Raw genomic sequence first — 19,296 nt, 5'->3', positions numbered from 1 at the left:
AGGGATTCTGGCTTTGCATCTGATTCCCATGCTGTGCTTCAAAGCTGTGTTAACAGCTCCATGTAACAACGGTTTTTCAGACAAAAGGTGACACAATGTGTGCTCATTTGCATGTCATTTCCCAGAATCCCTTGCTGCAGTGGAAGCACTGTATGCTGGGGATAATGGTGATAGGCAGGGAGGCAGACCTGCCTAAGACATATGAATGTGCTCACACATGATTTTTTTATTTGCTATATACACACAGTATATATATATATATATATATATATATATATATATATATACTTTTATATATATATATATATATATATATATATATATATATATATATATATATATACACACACACACACACACACACACACACACACACACACACACACACACACACACACACACACACACACACACAGTATATATATTCCATATACACGTCTTAGTTCTATGTAGTACTTACATGTAGATGCAGAGATGTGGGTGCTGCTTCCCTTGACGATATTATCACCAGACAGGGCTGATACAATGAACGTGTAACGTCTTCCCGCACTCAGGCTCCCCACGGTGGCCGATTCTGAGGTCACAATCTCATTAAGAGAAGGATCACCGAGGACCTCTATAAGATAGGAGCTTCTGTTGCCTGGAGGTGCTGCCCAGCTCAGGGATACAGAGCTCAGGGTGACGTCCCCGACGGTGAGGCTCGTAACGCTCTCTGGCTCTGTGATACAAAGAAACAAAACTGTATCTGCAGCTGACCTGTGGGGACGGGATGTATCCCTAGCGGGCTGTGCCCAGGCGGGAGCCACATCATTAGCACCTTTTCATGTGTGGCTGAGTACGCTGGAATTGGCCCTGGTAACGACTTGTAAAACCGAGACTCTGAGCTATAACCGAGCCAGAAATAAAGGCAAGAAGGGACATAGCTGCAGGATGTGGCACATGGAAGGTGGGGGAGGGGGAGAGGGAGGGAGATGGGAGGGAGATGGGTGGGAGGGGACGGGGGGTAGGGAGAAAGAGCGGGTGTCTATAGGGTGGGGAGGGACGGGAGGAGTCAGTCAAGGAAAGGTTGGGGAGAGGGAGTATGGCGAGAGATGGGCGTGAGGAGGAGTCAGTCAGAGGGAGAAGGAGGGAGGAGTCATTCAAGAGCGAGGAGGGGGAGGGAGGAGTCAGTCAGAGTGAGGACGGGGAGGGAGGAGTCAGTCAGAGTGAGGACGGGGAGGGAGGAGTCAATCAGAGTGAGGAGGAGGGGGAGGGGGAGGAGGAGCAGGGGGAGGGAAGAGGAGGAGTCAGTCAGAGTGAGGGATGGGGGAGGGATGAGTCAGTCAGAGTGAGGGGTGGAGGAGGGAGGAGTCAGTCAGAGTGAGGGATGGGGGAGGGAGGAGTCAGTCAGAGTGAGGGGAGGAGGAGGGAGGAGTCAGTCAGAGTGAGGGGTGGAGGAGGGAGGAGTCAGTGAGAGTGAGGGATGGGGGAGGGAGGAGTCAGTCAGAGTGGGGGAGGGAGGAGTCAGTCAGAGTGAGGAGGAGGAGGAGGAGGAGCCAGTCAGAGTGAGGAGGAGGGGGAGGGAGGAGGAGGAGTCAGTCAGAGTGAGGAGAGGGGGAGGGAGGAGGAGGAGCCAGTCAGAGTGAGGAGAGGGGGAGAGAGGAGGAGTCAGTCAGAGTGAGGAGAGAGGGAGGGAGGAGGAGCCAGTCAGTGAGGAGGAGGGGGAGGGAGGAGGAGGAGTCAGTCAGAGTGAGGGATGGAGGAGGGAGGAGTCAGAGTGAGGAGGGCGGAGGAGCCAGTCAGAGGGAGGAGGGGCAGATTGGTGGAGTCAGCCCGAGTGGGAAGACCCATCTTAAAACCTGCCTCTGTTAACGCAGCATATAAGTAGCTCCGCGGCTGATACTTTACACCTCATATATCGACCATTACCCCCTGCAGACGCACTGAGCAGAACACCTTCCTACTGTCTCTGTGCGTTCCTCCTACTTACCAATTAGATTGTGAGCTCTTTGGGGCGGTGACAGTTTTTCCGAAATTTTACTTTTATGTCTGAAGCGCTTCTTCCCATTATGTGTTATTTGTATTATTTTGTTATTTATTTGATTATGTCACATGTATTACTGCAGTGAAGCGCTATCTATATTAATGGCGCTACATACATAAAGATATACATGTAAACAGACATCCAGACATACTGTAGCGCCGACGAGTATTCTAAAACAAATCTGGGGCTATCACCAACAAGACCCAGGTACATGCTGGGTACATGCTGGGTACATGCTGGGTACATGCTGGGTACATGCTGGGTACATGCTGGGTACATGCTGGGTACATGCTGCAACATTTCAGTGACATTTCTGCAGGCAGACTAATGGCCCATCGGATAAACAGCGGGGGTCCCTGGCAGTCCCATTCAAACTGAATGGGACTGCCTGGTACCCCTGCTGTGTTAATCCGATGGGCCATTTGTCTCTGCAGAAATGTCACTGAAATGTTGCAGCATGTACTGTACCCAGCATGTACCCAGCATGTACCCAGCATGTACCCAGCATGTACCCAGCATGTACCCAGCATGTACCCAGCATGTACCTGGGTCTTGTTGGTGATAGCACCAGATTTTCCAAGGCAAGTTTAAGGCAAGTTTTAGAATACTCGTCGGCGCACCTGTACATGCGAAAATCCACGTGGGGGGAGCGAAGCACAGCCGGTCCAGGAAAAAACAATCCGGGGCTAGGCCAATGAACTAAAAATATTATTTATTGTGGGTGTACAGCATGGTGGCGCAAGGATGTACCTCTGACGCGTTTCACGCTAAAATAGCGCTTTTTCAAAGAGTATAGTTTGTTCAGCACAGGAGACCCCCTGCTCACACACTACATTAGTGTAATGTTAGAATGTTAATAAAATCCCCGCGATCGCATGTGAGAGGCGCACAGTTAGAGTGACTAATTCAGGCTCTTACTGCGCGTCTATTACAGATAGGCAGACTACGGAAGCATTCACACAGCAGGGAGACCTGCCACCGCGTCTCGGTGCGTCTCGTAGCCTGCAACTGAACATCTCGGGTCCACCATGCGGGATCACGAAAATGTACACGGCTAAATTTTATAATAAAGGCCGCTGCAGCTGTATGTTCTACATCTTATTTTCTGAACAATGGCACCATGTTTAACTATAATGCAGCTAAATGGCCCCAAGAGGAGAGATTTAAAATACAGGGCCTATTATCATGTATCTAATCTATAAGGTATCTTAAAACATACTTAAAAGTAATGCATCCTATAGACTTCTGTAATGGTTTATGTTGGTAACAGAAAGTATAGTTAGAATTATCTCACAGGTCTATGAACCTTTCTGTTTTCACTCATACCTGTAAATGTCGAATTCACCGTTGTATTCCCAGTCAAACCATTTCCAGCAATAGCAAAGATGCTGAATGTGTAAAAATTCCCAGGCACCAACTGGTCCACAAAGACGGATTCTGAATACACAGTCAGGTTCTTTGATGGAATGCCTAAGACTTCTAATCCATAGGAGCTTCTGTTGCCTGCTGGGTGTGTCCAGCTCAGGAATACAGAATTGGTTGTGATATTGTCAATGTTCATGTTGTTAATTACATCAGGGACTGGAATAAAAACAACATGGATACATGTTATTACTTGTATATGTAAAAACATGTATATTCTGCATCTTCTTGTCTGAAGAACGGTACCATGTTAAACTATAATGCAGCTACATGGCCCAAAGAGGAGAGATTTAAAATACAGGGCCTATTATCATGTATCTCATCTATAAGGTATCTTAAAACATACTTAAGTAATAATCCCCTCAGAACAGGGCATTACTGGCCAATAATGCCCTGGCTGGAAGAGTTGAAGGCCCAAGGCCATTATTGGCCAGTAATGCCCTGTTCTGAGGGGATTATTACTATTACAGGCTAAATGGAGGCTTATTTTTATTTTTAAAATGTTCATAAAAAATATAAATTTTTGTAGTCATATTGATTTTTAATCAGCATGATTGTCTACATTCTTATGCTTTTTCTGCAAGTTTATTAAAAGGAAATTGTACATACACACAGCCCCCTACACACACACACACACACACACACACACACACACACACACACACACACACACACACACACACACACACACACACACACACACACACACACACACACACACACACACACACACACACACACACACACACTAATAAAACACTCTGCTGCCCCCTTTACAGCCACAAAACACACACACTGACACACAAACATTTCCCCTCACTCTCCTGTGCCGAGCTTTCTGCAGGCAGGGTGGGGGAGGAGTCAGTGCCTGGCTGCAGGCAGGGTGGGGGAGGAGTCAGTGCCTGGCTGCAGGCAGGGTGGGGGAGGAGTCAGTGTCTGGCTGCAGGCAGGGTGGGGGAGGAGTCAGTGCCTGGCCGCAGGCAGGGTGGGGGAGGAGTCAGTGCCTGGCTGCAGGCAGGGAGGGGGAGGAGTCAGTGCCTGGCTGCAGCAGGGAGGGGGAGGAGTCAGTGCCTGGCTTCAGGCAGGGAGGGGGAGGAGTCAGTGCCTGGCTGCAGCCAGGGTGGGGGAGGAGTCAGTGCCTGGCTGCAGGCAAGGTGGGGGAGGAGTCAGTGCCTGGCTGCAGGCAGGGTGGGGGAGGAGTCAATGCCTCGCTGCAGGCAGGGTGGGGGAGGAGTCAGTGCCTGGCTGCAGGCAGGGTGGGGGAGGAGTCAGTGCCTGGCTGCAGGCAGGGTGGGGGAGGAGTCAGTGCCTGGCTGCAGGCAGGGAGGGGGAGGAGTCAGTGCCTGGCTGCAGGCAGGGTGGGGGAGGAGTCAGTGCCTCGCTGCAGGGGGGTGGGGGAGGAGTCAGTGTCTGGCTGCAGGCAGGGTGCGGGAGGAGTCAGTGCCTGGCTGCAGCAGGGAGGGGGAGGAGTCAGTGCCTGGCTGCAGCAGGGAGGGGGAGGAGTCAGTGCCTGGCTGCAGGCAGGGTGGGGGAGGAGTCAGTGCCTGGCTGCAGGCAGGTTGGGGGAGGAGTCAGTGCCTCGCTGCAGGCAGGGTGGGGGAGGAGTCAGTGTCTGGCTGCAGGCAGGGTGGGGAAGGAGTCAGTGCCTGGCTGCAGGCAGGGTGGGGGAGGAGTCAGTGCCTGGCTGCAGGCAGGGAGAGGGAGGAGTCAGTGCCTGGCTGCAGCAGGGAGGGGGAGGAGTCAGTGCCTGGCTGCAGGCAGGGGGAGGAGTCAGTGCCTGGCTGCAGGCAGGGAGGAGGAGGAGTCAGTGCCTGGCTGCAGGCAGGGAGGGGGAGGAGTCAGTGCCTGGCTGCAGGCAGGGAGAGGGAGGAGTCAGTGCCTAACTGCAAGCAGGGAAGGGGAGTAGTCAGTGCCTGGCTGCAGGCAGGGTGGGGGAGGAGTCAGTGCCTGGCTGCAGGCAGGGTGGGGGAGGAGTCAGTGCCTGGCTGCAGCAGGTTGGGGAAGGAGTCAGTGCCTGGTTGCAGGCAGGGAGGGGGAGGAGTCAGTGCCTAGCTGCAGGCAGGGTGGGGGAGGAGTCAATATCTGGCTGCAGACAGGAAGGGGGAGGAGTCAGTGCCTGGCTGCAGGCAGGGTGGGGGAGGAGTCAATGTCTGGCTGAAGACAGGAAGGGGGAGGAGTCAGTGCCTGGCTGCAGGCAGGGTGGGGGAGGAGTCAATGTCGGGCTGCAGACAGGAAGGGGGAGGAGTCAGTGCCTTGCTGGTGCCTTCTGTTCAATCACCTCCCCTGTCTAAGAGAAAATGTCCCTCTTTGGGTTAGAATTATCTCACCGGTCTATGAACCGTTCTGTTTTCACTCATACCTGTAAATGTCGAATTCACCGTTGTATTCCCAGTCAAACCATTTCCAGAAATGGCAAAGATGCTGAATGTGTAAAAATTCCCAGGCACCAACTGGTCCACAAGAACGGATTCTGAATACACGGTCAGGTTCTTGGATGGAATGCCTAAGACTTCTAATCCATAGGAGCTTCTGTTGCCCGCTGGGTGTGTCCAGCTCAGGAATACAGAATTGGTTGTGATATTGTCAATGTTCATGTTCCTTATTACATCAGGGACTGGAACAGAGAAAACAAACAGACACTTGAATGTTCTTCCTAAGGATTTTATTTTTGTTATCCATATATACTTTGTTCTCCGACATACAATATATCTTTGTTGTACTCTAATGATGGTAAAATGTAAAAACAAAATGCTGCCCGTAGTCACTGAAATGGTGTTGCTTTCCTCCTCCAGAGCTGTGCAATCCCGTTGTCACAACAACGTGACGCCGTGTGACATCACGTTGCCGGACGCGCATACATAATCAATGCAAATGTGTCCACGCATACACTATCTGCTCTTGATGGTGGTGCATGCGCGATCAGTGATTGCCGGCCACCCATGCGTTATCTGTGGTTGCCAGCCGCGCATGCATGATCAGAAAGCGCTGATCACGCATGCGCATGAGCAGTTGACAAGCGCCCATCGGGTATTCGTGGGCGGCAGGCACCAAATGCGAATATGCAGGCAGCAATAGCCAATTGCATATGCGCTGATGGCATGCACTAATCGTGCATGCTGCCCCCAAATTTGCCGCCTTAGGCCCGGACCTATTAAGCCTAATGGGAACTCCGCCACTGACTGGAATGTATTTAAATGGACTCATGGTGAAAGATTTGATATACAGGAAATATTACCATGTACTAAATCCATAGCATGTCCTAACATTAGCTTTATAAATTGCCCCTCCCACAGGCTGCTCTTACATGTTACACTGTTCCAATTCCCACATAACAAGATATATGTTGTTCTGGTATTGTAATGGATTGAAACTAAAGATGAAACATATATGCAGTTTTACAATTGATTAGTCTTTCCCCCCTTTCTCATAGTCACCTGTAAATGTAGAAGTCACTGTCGTCTTCCCAGTCAAACCATTTCCAGCAATGGCAAAGATGCTGAATGTGTAATAATTCCCAGGCACCAACTGGTCCACAAGGACGGATTCTGAATACACGGTCAGGTTCTTGGGTGGAATGCCTAAGACTTCTATCCCATAGGAGCTTCTGTTGCCCGCTGGGATTGGCCAGCTCAGGAATACAGAATTGGTGGTGATGTTATCTATGTTCATGATGTCAATTACATCAGGGACTGGAATAGAGAAAACACAGATACATGTAATGATATTCTGTATCTTCTTATCTGCACATTTTCATGCTTTCACACTAAAAGCAGGCCCGGCCTCAGTGCCAGGCGAACAAGGTGTCTCTCTTGGGAAGAGGAGGAAGAGGCAGTGAGGTAGGTGTGAGAGTGTCTGAGTGTTGTATGTGTCCTCTTACCTTCTCCGCAGCGGGCCGCCTCCTGCAGTGTTGCGTCGTCACGGTGTCATATGACGTAGCATTGTCAAGGCAATGTGAAATCACTTGACACCGTGATGTGCGTTGCCATGGTAACGTGACTTCATGCCACCAAGACTTTGTCGGAGGAGGGATGCTCATCTAGGTAAGTCCCTCTTTTTTGTTTTTACAGGGTGGGGCCCCGTGGCAACATGCCATCTTGGTACCTGCAAAGCCTAAGGCTGGCCCTGGAAGATGTACTAGGATTCGACGTAAAAATAGCACATCCGCCAGAATTCTGTTATTTTTTATGTTGGTAACTGATAGTATGATGGTCGTTCAGAGAGATATACTGTATAACTAATTTTTATTGCAAGTAGAACATTAGTGTCCTGGAACAGGATTATACATTGTCTCTGTTCTCACACTGCCAGCTCTCCCCAAGGAAGTTACATGTTTTTTCCCTGCTCTGATGCTGCCAAAGCTGTGTAAACTGCAACATTATTGAAACATGTCCCCCTCTTTACACAGCCACTTGTTGGTTGCCCTGGCAACCTCCCAATCCTATAGCCATAGGGTTGGTTTAGCCCTGTTGTTCCCCTGCCCCCTTCTGTTTAATGGATTGGTCCTCTGGCTGCTCCTGTCTGTCCCAGGAAAGTATATTTCCTTTTCCTAACAAGCTGCCTAAGTGAGTACACTCTCCCCTCCATTGCTCCCTCTGCAAAGGCAATCTTTTTATAGCTTCCCCCCATAACAAGGCACCTTCCTCTCAGAGAAGCACTCTCTCACTGCAGAACACATTCTCAGCCATAGGTCATTCTCCTGACAAGAGAATTCTGCCAATAACATCATTAACAAGTACCTTTTATTTCTGTAACTCCCCCAAATAAAGTTGAAGAAAATAGAAGGACTTTGTGTGCTTTCAAAAGGGGACGAGTTAGCTACCAGGACTCATTCACGTCCTACATATGACTCTGGTTCCAGAATAATTAGATTACGGTGAGAGAATCTTTACATTTTCACCCTTACTTACCTGTAAATGTAGAATTCACTGTCGGTAATCCAGACAAACCATTTCCAGCAATGGCAAAGATGCTGAATGTGTAATAATTTCCAGGCACCAACTCATCCACAAGGACGGATTCTGAATACACGGTCAGGTTCTTGGATGGAATGCCTAAGACTTCTACCCCATAGGAACTTCTGTTGCCTGCTGGGATTGGCCAGCTCAGGATTACGGAGCTGATGGTGATATTGTCTATGCTCATGTTCCCAATAAAATCAGGTACTGAAGGAGAGAGAAAAAATTACTTGTATGTACTGTCTAAGGAATCTAATTGATTAAATTGCCATATAACAAAATATATATTGTTCTAGGATTGTAATAAATTGAAACGGAAAAAAAGATGCCGTTCTCCCCCCTTTCTCATAGTCACCTGTAAATGTAGAAGTCACTGTTGTATTCCCAGTCAAACCATTTCCAGCAATAGCAAAGATGCTGAATGTGTAAAAATTCCCAGGCACCAACTGGTCCACAAGGACGGATTCTGAATACACGGTCAGGTTCTTGGATGGAATGCCTAAGACTTCTAATCCATAGGAGCTTCTGTTGCCCGCTGGGTGTGTCCAGCTCAGGAATACAGAATTGGTGGTGATATTGTCTTTGGTGATGTTCCCAATAACATCAGGTACTGAAATAGAAAGCACACAGACACTTGAATGTACTTCCTAAGGATTGTATTTTAGTTATCCATATATACTTTGTACTCCTACATGCGATATCTTTGTTGTACTGTAATGTATTTAAATGGACTCATGGTGAAAGATTTGATATACAGGAAATATTACCATGTACTAAATCCATAGCATGTCCTAACATTATCTTTATAAATTGCCCCTCCCACAGGCTGCTCTTATATATTTCACTGTTACAATTCCCACATAACAAGATACAGCTCAACCCGTTATAGCGTGATCCGCTATAACGCGGATCCGCGAATAACGCGGTTTGAGCATGGACCCCGATTTTAAAAAAAAATTTACATTTTTTTTGCACACTGCACATTGCACATTGCACATTGCACATTGCACATTGCACATTGCACATTGCACACTGCACAGCCCACTACACTGCACACAGCCCACTACGCACACTACCAGCACTCACTGCACACTGCACACTGCACAGCCCACTACACACACTACCAGCACTCACTGCACACTGCACAGCCCACTACACACACAACCAGCACTCACTGTACACTGCACAGCCCACTGCACATTGCACAGCCCACTACACACACTGCACATTGCACAGCCCACTACACACACTACCAGCACTCACTGCACACTGCACAGCCCACTACACTGCACACTGCACAGCCTCTACACTGCACACAGCACAGCCCACTACACACACTACCAGCACTAACTGCACACTGCACAGCCCACTGCACATTGCACAGCCCACTACACACACTGCACATTGCACAGTACTCTACACACACTACCAGCACTCACTGCACACTGCACAGCCCACTACACTGCACACTGCACAGCCCACTACACTACACACTGCACAGCCCACTACACACACTACCTGCACTCACTGCACACTGCACATGCACAGAGCACACTCTCACAGCACACTCTCACAGCACACTCTCACAGCACACAGCACACTCTCACAGCACACAGCACTCACAGCACACTGCACTCACGGCACACTGCACTCACACCACACTCACACACCCCTTCCCACTCCCCCTCCATACCTTTGGTGTCGGCTGCTGAGATTGGAGTGGAGCTGGCATGAGGAGGAGGGGGGGTGTCGGTAGGGGGGGGGGGTGGTGGTGTGGATGCCGGTAGGGGGGGTGAGTGAGGAGCAGGCTGGGACTTGGAGGGCCACGTGGGCTAGGCCCAAAACTGGTTTTGCCGCGTAGGAGTGGTGTGTCAGAGACACACAGACTGAGGGCGGGAGCGGAGGGTCTCTGGATGCTGGGCGACGGGCCGGTAGGTGTGGGGTCCTCGGGGGGGGAGGAGGTGGATGAAGGTGGAGGAGGTAGATGCCAGTGGAGGAGATGGATGCCGATGGTGGGGGGAGAAGGTAAGGAGCAGGCTGCGGCTGGACTCGGAGGGGTGCTGTTGGCGGGCCTGGTGGCTGCTGGGGGATGTGTAGGGCTTCCGGCCACCTCCTCCCTCCCGATCGGGGCGCGGCGGCCATTTTAAAAAAAAAGCTGTGTGTGCTGAGCACGCGCATAGTAAGTGAAACTTCTTTGACTTTTGTCACAGAAATTGTATTTGTGTTGGTGTTGGTGATGTTTTAATTAAAAATCAAAATACAATCTCAATGACAAAATGCAAATAAATTTGACTTAGAATGCGCGTGCTCGGCACACATCCCCTGTATTAGCTATTTGCACTAAGTGTGAATTCCGCGTGTGACTGTGCATGTGACTGAGAGTGTGCGTGTGACTGAGAGTGTGCGTGTGACTGAGAGTGTGCGTGTGACTGAGAGTGTGCGCGTGTGACTGAGAGTGTGCGCGTGTGACTGAGAGTGTGCGCGTGTGACTGAGAGTGTGCGCGTGTGACTGAGAGTGTGCGCGTGTGACTGAGAGTGTGCGTGACTGACTGAGAGTGTGCGTGACTGACTGAGAGTGTGCGTGACTGACTGAGAGTGTGCGCGTGTGACTGAGAGTGTGCGTGTGTGACTGAGAGTGTGCGCGTGTGACTGAGAGTGTGCGCGTGTGACTGAGAGTGTGCGCGTGTGACTGAGAGTGTGCGCGTGTGACTGAGAGTGTGCGCGTGTGACTGAGAGTGTGCGCGTGTGACAGAGTGCGCGTGTGACAGAGTGCGCGTGTGACAGAGTGCGCGTGTGACAGAGTGCGCGTGTGACAGAGTGCGCGTGTGACAGAGAGTGCGCGTGTGACAGAGAGTGCGCGTGTGACTGAAAGTGCGCGTGTGACTGAGAGTGCGCGTGTGACTGAGAGTGCGCGTGTGACTGAGAGTGCGCGTGTGACTGAGAGTGCGCGTGTGACTGAGAGTGCGCGTGTGACTGAGAGTGCGCGTGTGACTGAGAGTGCGCGTGTGACTGAGAGTGCGCGTGACTGAGAGTGCGCGTGTGACAGAGTGTGCGTGTGACAGAGTGCGCGTGTGACAGAGTGCGCGTGTGACAGAGTGCGCGTGTGACTGAGAGTGCGCGTGACTGAGAGTGTGCGTGTGACAGAGTGTGCGTGTGACAGAGTGTGCGTGTGACTGAGAGTGTGCGTGTGACTGAGAGTGTGCGTGTGACTGTGCGTGTGACTATGCGTGTGCGTGTGACTGTGCGTGTGACTATGCGTGTGCGTGTGACTGTACGTGTGCGTCTGACTGTGAGTGTGACTGAGTGCGTCTGACTGTGAGTGTGACTGAGTGTGAGTGTGACTGAGTGTACGTGTGACTGTGAGTGTGCGTGTGAGTGTGACTAAGTGTGCGTGTGACTGTGAGTGTGTGTGGGGGTCGTGGGGGTCAGTGTGTGGGGGTCTGGGGGGGTCAGTCAGTGTGTGTGGGGCTCTGGGGGGGTCAGTGTGTGTGGGGGTCTGGGGGGGTCAGGCAGTGTGTGTGGGGGTCTGGGGGGTCAGGCAGTGTGTGTGGGGGTCTGTCAGTGTGTGTGGGGGTCTGGGGGGTTCAGTCAGTGTGTGTGGGGGTCAGTCAGTGTGTGTGGGTCTCTGGGGGGTCAGTCAGTGTGTGGGGGTCTGGGGTGGTCAGTCAGTGTGTTTGGGGGTCTGGGGGGGTCAGTCAGTGTGTGTGGGGGTCTGGGGGGGTCAGGCAGTGTGTGTGGGGGTCTGTCAGTGTGTGTGGGGGTCTGGGGGGTTCAGTCAGTGTGTGTGGGGGTCTGGGGGGTTCAGTCAGTGTGTGTGGGGGTCTGGGGGGTTCAGTCAGTGTGTGTGGGGGTCTGGGGGGTTAGTCAGTGTGTGTGGGGGTCTGGGGGGGTCAGTCAGTGTGTGTGGGGGTCTGGGGGGGTCAGTCAGTGTGTGTGGGGGTCTGGGGGGGTCAGTCAATGTGTGTGGGGGTCTGGGGGGGTCAGTCAGTGTGTGTGGGGGTCTGGGGGGTTCAGTCAGTGTGTGTGGGTCTCTGGGGGGTCAGTCAGTGTGTGTGGGGGTCTGGGGTGGTCAGTCAGTGTGTTTGGTGGTCTGGGGGGTCAGTCAGTATGTGTGGGGGTCTGGGGGGGTCAGTCAGTGTGTGTGGGGGTCTGGGGGGGTCAGTCAGTGTGTGTGGGGGTCTGGGGGGGGTCAGTCAGTGTGTGTGGGGGTCTGGGGGGGTCAGTCAGTGTGTGTGGAGGTCTGAGGGGATCTGTCAGTGTGTGGGGGGGTCCGGGGGGGGTCAGTCAGTATGTGGGGGGGTCCGTCAGTGTGTGGGGGGTCCGGGGGGGTCCGTCAGTGTGTGGGGGGTCTGGGGGGGGGGGGTCCGCGCGGGTTGCGCCCGGGTTTTTGTAACACCGCTTCCTGGGGGGCCCGCAAACGCCCGCGTCACTGGAGGGCTGAATGGCGCCGCTGCCAGCCGCTTCTGCGCATGCGCGGCATGGCAGCGGTAGTGGAAGTTAGGCGGGCACATGTGTGGGCTGGGAGGGAGGTCCCATTCGGGTTAGGAAAGGGGGGGGGGGCTGTCCCGGTCGGGCGGTCTCTGCTGTCCCGGTCAGGCGGTCTCTGCTGTCCCGGGCAGCAGACGGGGAACGGCAACACATGTTTACAGCCGTGGCAGCGGGCGGGGAACGGCGCCGCTGCCAACCGCTTCTGCGCATGCGTGGCTTTCCTCCAGTCCCCATGATTACTGAGCATGCGCGGCTTGGCAGCGGATGTGCGGGGGGAATGGCGGCCGTTAGGAGCGGCGCCGGCGGCTATCGCCGCCGCCGCCGCCGCATATGTCATTAGCCATGTGGGGGGAGCAGCACCCGTTAGGAGCGGCGCCGGCGGCTATCGCCGCCGCCGCCGCATCTGATTTGTGGAGCGGGTGTGATGTCAGTGTTGGGGTCGGGCTGAGCCAGAACACAGCCCGGCCTCAACTGCCAGCACTGACGTCACATCCGTTTCATTTCTGTCTCCACAATCCATTTTTGCCCCATCACGAATGAGGTGCCACTAAGGAAGTTTCACTTCAAAAAAAAATAGCGCGACCCCGGTTCTAGCGCGGTCGGATCGAGCGGCCCCCGAGGACCGCGCTATAACGGGGTTGAGCTGTATATGTTGTTCTGGTAATGTAATGGATTGAAACTAAAGATGAAACATATATGCAGTTTTACAATTGATTAGTCTTTCCACCCTTTCTCATAGTCACCTGTAAATGTAGAAGCCACTGTCGTCTTCCCAGTCAAACCATTTCCAGCAATGGCAAAGATGCTGAATGTGTAATAATTTCCAGGCACCAACTGGTCCACAAAGGCGGATTCTGAATACACGGTCAGGTTCTTGGATGGAATGCCTAAGACTTCTAATCCATAGGAGCTTCTGTTGCCTGCTGGGTGTGTCCAGCTCAGGAATACAGAATTGGTTGTGATATTATCTATGTTCATGATGTCAATTACATCAGGGACTGGAATAGAGAAAACACAGATACATGTAATGAGTTCTATGGTTTATTTTAAGAAACGTTTATATTCTGTATCTTCTTATCTGCACATTTTCATGCTTTCAAACTAAAAGCAGGCCCGGCCTCAGTGCCAGGCGAACAAGGTGTCTCTCTTGGGCCCTGCGCCGCCGAGGGCCCGGAAGAGGAGGAAGAGGCAGTGAGGTAGGTGTGAGAGTGTCTGAGAGTTGTGTGTGTCCTCTTACCTTCTCCGCAGTGAGCCGCCACCTGCAATGTCACGTTGTCACAGAGCCACAGCGTAATATGACGTGGCACTGTCATGGCAATGTTACATCACTTGACACCGTGATGTGTGTTGGCATGGCAACGTGACTTCATGCCACCAAGACTTTGTCGGAGGAGGGATGCTCATCTAGGTAAGTCCCTCTTTTTTGTTTTTACAGGGTGGGGCCCCGTGGCAGCATGCCATCTTGGGACCCGCAAAGACTAAGGCTGGCCCTAGAAGATGTACTAGAATTCGACGTAAAAATAGCACATCCGCCAGAATTCTGTTATGTTTTATGTTGGTAACTGATAGTATGATAGTCGTTTAGAGAGATATACTGTATAATTAATTTTTATTGCAAATAGAACATTAGATTACCGTCTGTGAATCTTTACATTTTCACACTCACTCACCTGTAAATGTAGAATTCACTGTCGTTAATCCAGACAAACCATTTCCAGCAATGGCAAAGATGCTGAATGTGTAATAATTTCCAGGCACCAAGTCATCCACAAGGACGGATTCTGAATACACGGTCAGGTTCTTGGATGGAATGCCTAAGACTTCTATCCCATAGGAGCTTCTGTTGCCTGCTGGGTGTGTCCAGCTCAGGAATACAGAATTGGTGGTGATATTATCAATGTTCATGTTGTTAATTACATCAGGAACTGGAATAGAGAAAACAAAAGATGTTTCTACATAAATGAGAATTCTTAGAATGTCATTTCAGATACTTGTATATTCTTCCTACTGTGTGTACACCGTATCTTGTTTTACTTTAATGGATTCAATGTAGATAAGAAGACTTTATATTGGCTAGCAACTCATCTCTACTGTGTCACAGTTGGCTTCATGTTTAGGAAATGCCCAATCACTTCTAATTGCCTTTACATCGAATTCCAAGTTTTCCTTATCATGCTGAATGTTTTGTACTATTTAGATTTTTGAACTTAATAGAATAACTATATACTGTATATGAAACTATGGAGCATAAAATAAATATGTTACGGTTAATATGTCCTTAAATTAACTTAAGGGAAAAGTCCTGCAAACTGTGAACCTCATCTCTTTATAGGTTGCCATAGTGTACAATAAGTGAGATTATGTGCAAGTCAACTCTGTAAATTCTACACACATTACAAACATTTCAGTGAGGAAGTTCTTGTCCTTGTTCTAATATTTCCTTCCCTCAAGACTATGAAATATGACACACTGGAAGATACGTCCAACTGAAATATCTGAGCTATAATTACAGCCCCAAGACTGATACTCACTGGTTATCCCGGAAACGTTAGTTGGATCCCCTTGGAAATTATTGTCCCCAACTACTGCAGAGACAAAGAATGTATATTCTGAGCCCGGGGTGAGGTTAGAGATAGACATTGATTCTGTGGAACTTGTCAGATTTTGTGCGGAAGCCCCTATAACCTCTATCTGATAAAGCCTCCTGCCACCTTGGGGTGGGTCCCAAGTCAGAGTGACATCTGTTGTGGTTGTTGCACTGATATTCAGATTTCGGACAACATCTGGCTCTGGAAAAGAGATAAATATGTAAATAATACCGGAAGTTTCCATTAATAAGTTTGGCAATGATTGTTTTCAACTAAAATCTGCAACACTGTTTTCATACTAACTGGTGAATGTAGAATACTCATATCTGGCCCCTTGTACATCTCCTCCTGCGACTGCCGAGATCATGAAAGTGTACATGTTTCCAGGAATGAGTCCTTGGATGGACAATGATTCTGAGGTCGTCGTCAGGTTCTGAGATGAATTTCCTGTAACCTCAATCCTGTAGAAACTGTGGTTGCCAACTGGTGGAAGCCAGCTCAGGTCTACAGAGCTAGTGGACACATTGTCAAGATGAACATCCCTGACCACTTCAGGTCCTGTATTCAGAAGATTAAAAAATGAATGAGAGATTCTACTGAACACTTGAAGTAAATGATGTCAATATAGGGAGCAAGTTTTATTCACTGATCATTCACTTTAATCATTATTAAGAATGAATCAAACAATATGGAACCATGAACAAATATTCACTTATAGACCAAATAGTCAGCTAATCCATATTCATCATATATTTCCACATCGACTGGGAAGGAAATTCAGATTAGCTATTCAAGAACCTACTACTGGATTAAATAACCCTAGATAAAACATGACATGAGTGTGTGTTCTATAGTTAGAGTAGAACATGAATTAGAAAAGGTGACATTAGTAACTGGTTTGGCCGTTTTCATTCTAACATGAGAACAGGGTTTTAGTAAAGCAGACCCATTCTAAGTGAGATGAAGGCCACAGAAGGAGGGGTGATATAAGTGGTTTTTTAGATGCGTGCATGCCAATTTAATAAGCAAAATAAAAGATAGTGATATCCTTTGCAGCATAGCTATGTACCAGTTATAGTCTGCCCAGGTAAATACTGTATAACAAGTGTTTGGGATTGAAGCAACAGAGGAGCTATTCCAACCCATTTAATAAATGCACCATTTAGCCTTTAAAATATGAGGATACAGTATTAAGCCACACTTACTTGTATACAGGGAAATCTCACTTTCATAACCATATAAGAAATTGTTTCCTTCGTATGCTGATATCTGAAATGTGTACAGATTCCCGGGTATCAGACCCTCAATTAGCGCTTCTTGGGAGGTTCCTGACCAATTGCTGGTTGGAATGCCATCAACATTTATTCTATAGGATATCTGCTGTCCTTCTCGAAGTTCCCAAACCAAGCGTACAGAGCTGGTGGATACATCTGTAGAGCTGAGAATATCGGACACTGTGGAAAAATGGAATTGACATCCTATAAAAAGTGTCTTATAACAAGAACTGTCGGACGCTACACTCACTTATGTCCATGGTGTTCCCAGCTATCTACTATTAAAGGTGCTAATTCCCATTAACAGTGGAGTAGGACTAAATGGCTCTGTCACTGCTAAACTGACTTACATGAAATCACTGACCCATTTACCAATCAGAGAGTAGTTTTCTAGCAGAGAACCTCGCTGCGGAGGAATCTGTATAGTCATCATAACTCTGTGCCCAGGACATACTTGAGAATAAGAGGTAACCCTCAATGTACAACTTACTGGAAATAGATTTGATAAATAAATAAACTGCTTCTTGCATTAATACACACAGGGTGTTGCTGTGCATAACAATGTGCTGAAGAAATGCTACAAATCGCAGGGAAGATGTCAGGCGTTTCCTATTACCTGTACAAGACTTCCATATACCAGTTAGCGACTGGGCTGATTGCATACTTTCCATGTAAGTGAATACAATGCTGTGTGTGACACAGGCAGCTTAGTTTTGCATGGTGCTATTATCATTATTACACGTGTGATGGGATTTAGTGCAACTGACACCCACAAATTCAATGCAAAAACCTTTTCATGGCGTCTAAAGAACCTTGCACCATTGTTTAAATGGATTGTGGTTCTATGCAATTAAAAACATTTCCACTACAATTGGTCCAGCAGCAAGGGGGTTAAATACCTTCACACTATGTGTATAACATACTGTAGTCTTTATACTTACATATGACTGACATGTCACTGCCGCTGCCCCGCAGATCATGCTCTCCACTAACTGCACAGATCCTCACTGTGTACTGGTTCCTCTGGGTCAGGTTAGTGATCGTCACTGATTCTGATATCACATTGAAACTCTGCGGCGGATCTCCCAACACTTCCACCAGATAAGAACTTCTGTTGCCTTCTGAGGGCAGCCAGCTGACATATAACGAGCTGATGTTCACTTTAGAGACCTTTAGGATGGTCACATTACCTGGTCCTGAAAACCAAGAAAAACACAATATTCACTATTTCTCACTGCAAGTCCTTCCCTTAGTTATACAACTTCCTTTCAAACTCATTGCTGTAAGATGGGGTTAGCTCTCTGACAGGGAATGGGTTATATCTGCTCCTGAAGTATTAGAAGCAGCATTTTGCTCTTTAAACCCGGAATAAAGACTTCAAACCCCAAACTGCATTGGGGTGTAAGATAAAGAGACAGTTCTGAGATCCCCCACGAGTGGTAATAACTATGTTAAAAGCAGCATTTATCCAATATTAATTCTAGGAAAAGGGGAGTCTTTCTAGAACAATTTGATCCTTAAATATTTGTATTGTTATTGTTACCAGAGGCAGAACTGTGAAATATGTATCCAGTATAATAAAATACCCCATTCTTAACCATTTCAATCCTCAGAGCTAAACCTCTACTACAGCTTATTGCTTTGCTCTGATCCTCCAGCAGTAATTAGTTAATGTTATTATTGTCATTTTATCTAACTGACCTTGCATACAAGTTTCACTATCACTGAACAATGGGTGATATTTAATAAGTACTGATAAGCTATTAGCCATCCTACCGGCCACTCAACTGAATGCAACACTTCGTAAACATGGCCCATAGTGTATAAATAAATAATTCAAGAGTAGCTAAGGTCATGGAAATTACTCACTTGTGTATAAAGGTATAGAGCTACTTTGTCCTGTTAAATTGTTTTCACCAACAAGAGCAGAGACCAGAAATGTGTAATAATTCCCAGGTGTCAGGTTTGCAATTGTAATAGAATTCATAGTCACTGGGTCATTGATAGTGGCATTTCCCAGGTTCTGGATCAAATAAGAACTTGTGTTGCCCTCTGGTGGCTGCCATTCCAGAAGTACAGAACTGGTGGTGATGGTGGGTGCAGTCAGGTCCTTAACCTCTCCAGGTACTGCAAACAGAACACCAAGAAGGAATGAGATATTCTATTCTCCTGATACAATGTGTAGCATAGTGTACCTTGTATTACAAAAATCTCTGGTGTGTATTCATAAAGCTACTGTGGCAGGTGGTAAGAGGTCAGCTTGAATATGTTTATCTGGTGTTATTACTTTCCTATCAAGATTCATTTTATTTTCTAGAATACCTATGATGATGCTGGCTCTGGTCAATTTCTAGACATAATGCTAAGCAGTCTTCTGCCATAAAACACCTTCCAGCGCTGGAAGAAACCTTACAGGCCATTCATTTGAATACGTTATAAGGTGTCTTCCAGCATCAGCCTACAGCAGAAGACTAATTTGTAAAATAGGCCTTTCTGTTAAAGCTATTCAGCATTATAGTATGTGAATCTTTCTATTTTCATGCATA

At 48.7% G+C, this 19,296-nt stretch overlaps 1 protein-coding gene across 2 annotated transcripts in view; it reads right to left on the bottom strand.

Moving 5' to 3' along the window:
* The window catches only part of LOC142466163 (receptor-type tyrosine-protein phosphatase beta-like), a 39,404-nt gene that overhangs the window by 9,233 nt on the left and 10,875 nt on the right, over positions 1-19,296 (bottom strand). For both annotated transcript variants that reach the window (XM_075570988.1, XM_075570990.1), the window contains 11 exons: positions 18,620-18,877; positions 17,692-17,946; positions 16,682-16,930; positions 15,780-16,034; positions 15,420-15,677; positions 14,559-14,813; positions 13,632-13,886; positions 8,353-8,607; positions 6,880-7,134; positions 5,805-6,059; positions 461-718 (listed from right to left, as the gene is read on the bottom strand). In XM_075570988.1, the coding sequence (XP_075427103.1) occupies positions 461-718; positions 5,805-6,059; positions 6,880-7,134; positions 8,353-8,607; positions 13,632-13,886; positions 14,559-14,813; positions 15,420-15,677; positions 15,780-16,034; positions 16,682-16,930; positions 17,692-17,946; positions 18,620-18,877 (2,808 nt within the window). The remainder of the gene's footprint in view (positions 1-460; positions 719-5,804; positions 6,060-6,879; positions 7,135-8,352; positions 8,608-13,631; positions 13,887-14,558; positions 14,814-15,419; positions 15,678-15,779; positions 16,035-16,681; positions 16,931-17,691; positions 17,947-18,619; positions 18,878-19,296) is intronic.

This window comes from Ascaphus truei, chromosome 14 (assembly GCF_040206685.1).
Source record: "Ascaphus truei isolate aAscTru1 chromosome 14, aAscTru1.hap1, whole genome shotgun sequence".
NCBI lineage: Eukaryota > Metazoa > Chordata > Amphibia > Anura > Ascaphidae > Ascaphus > Ascaphus truei.
Note: the sequence above shows the minus strand (reverse complement) of the source record. Positions and strands in the feature narration are given on the sequence as shown.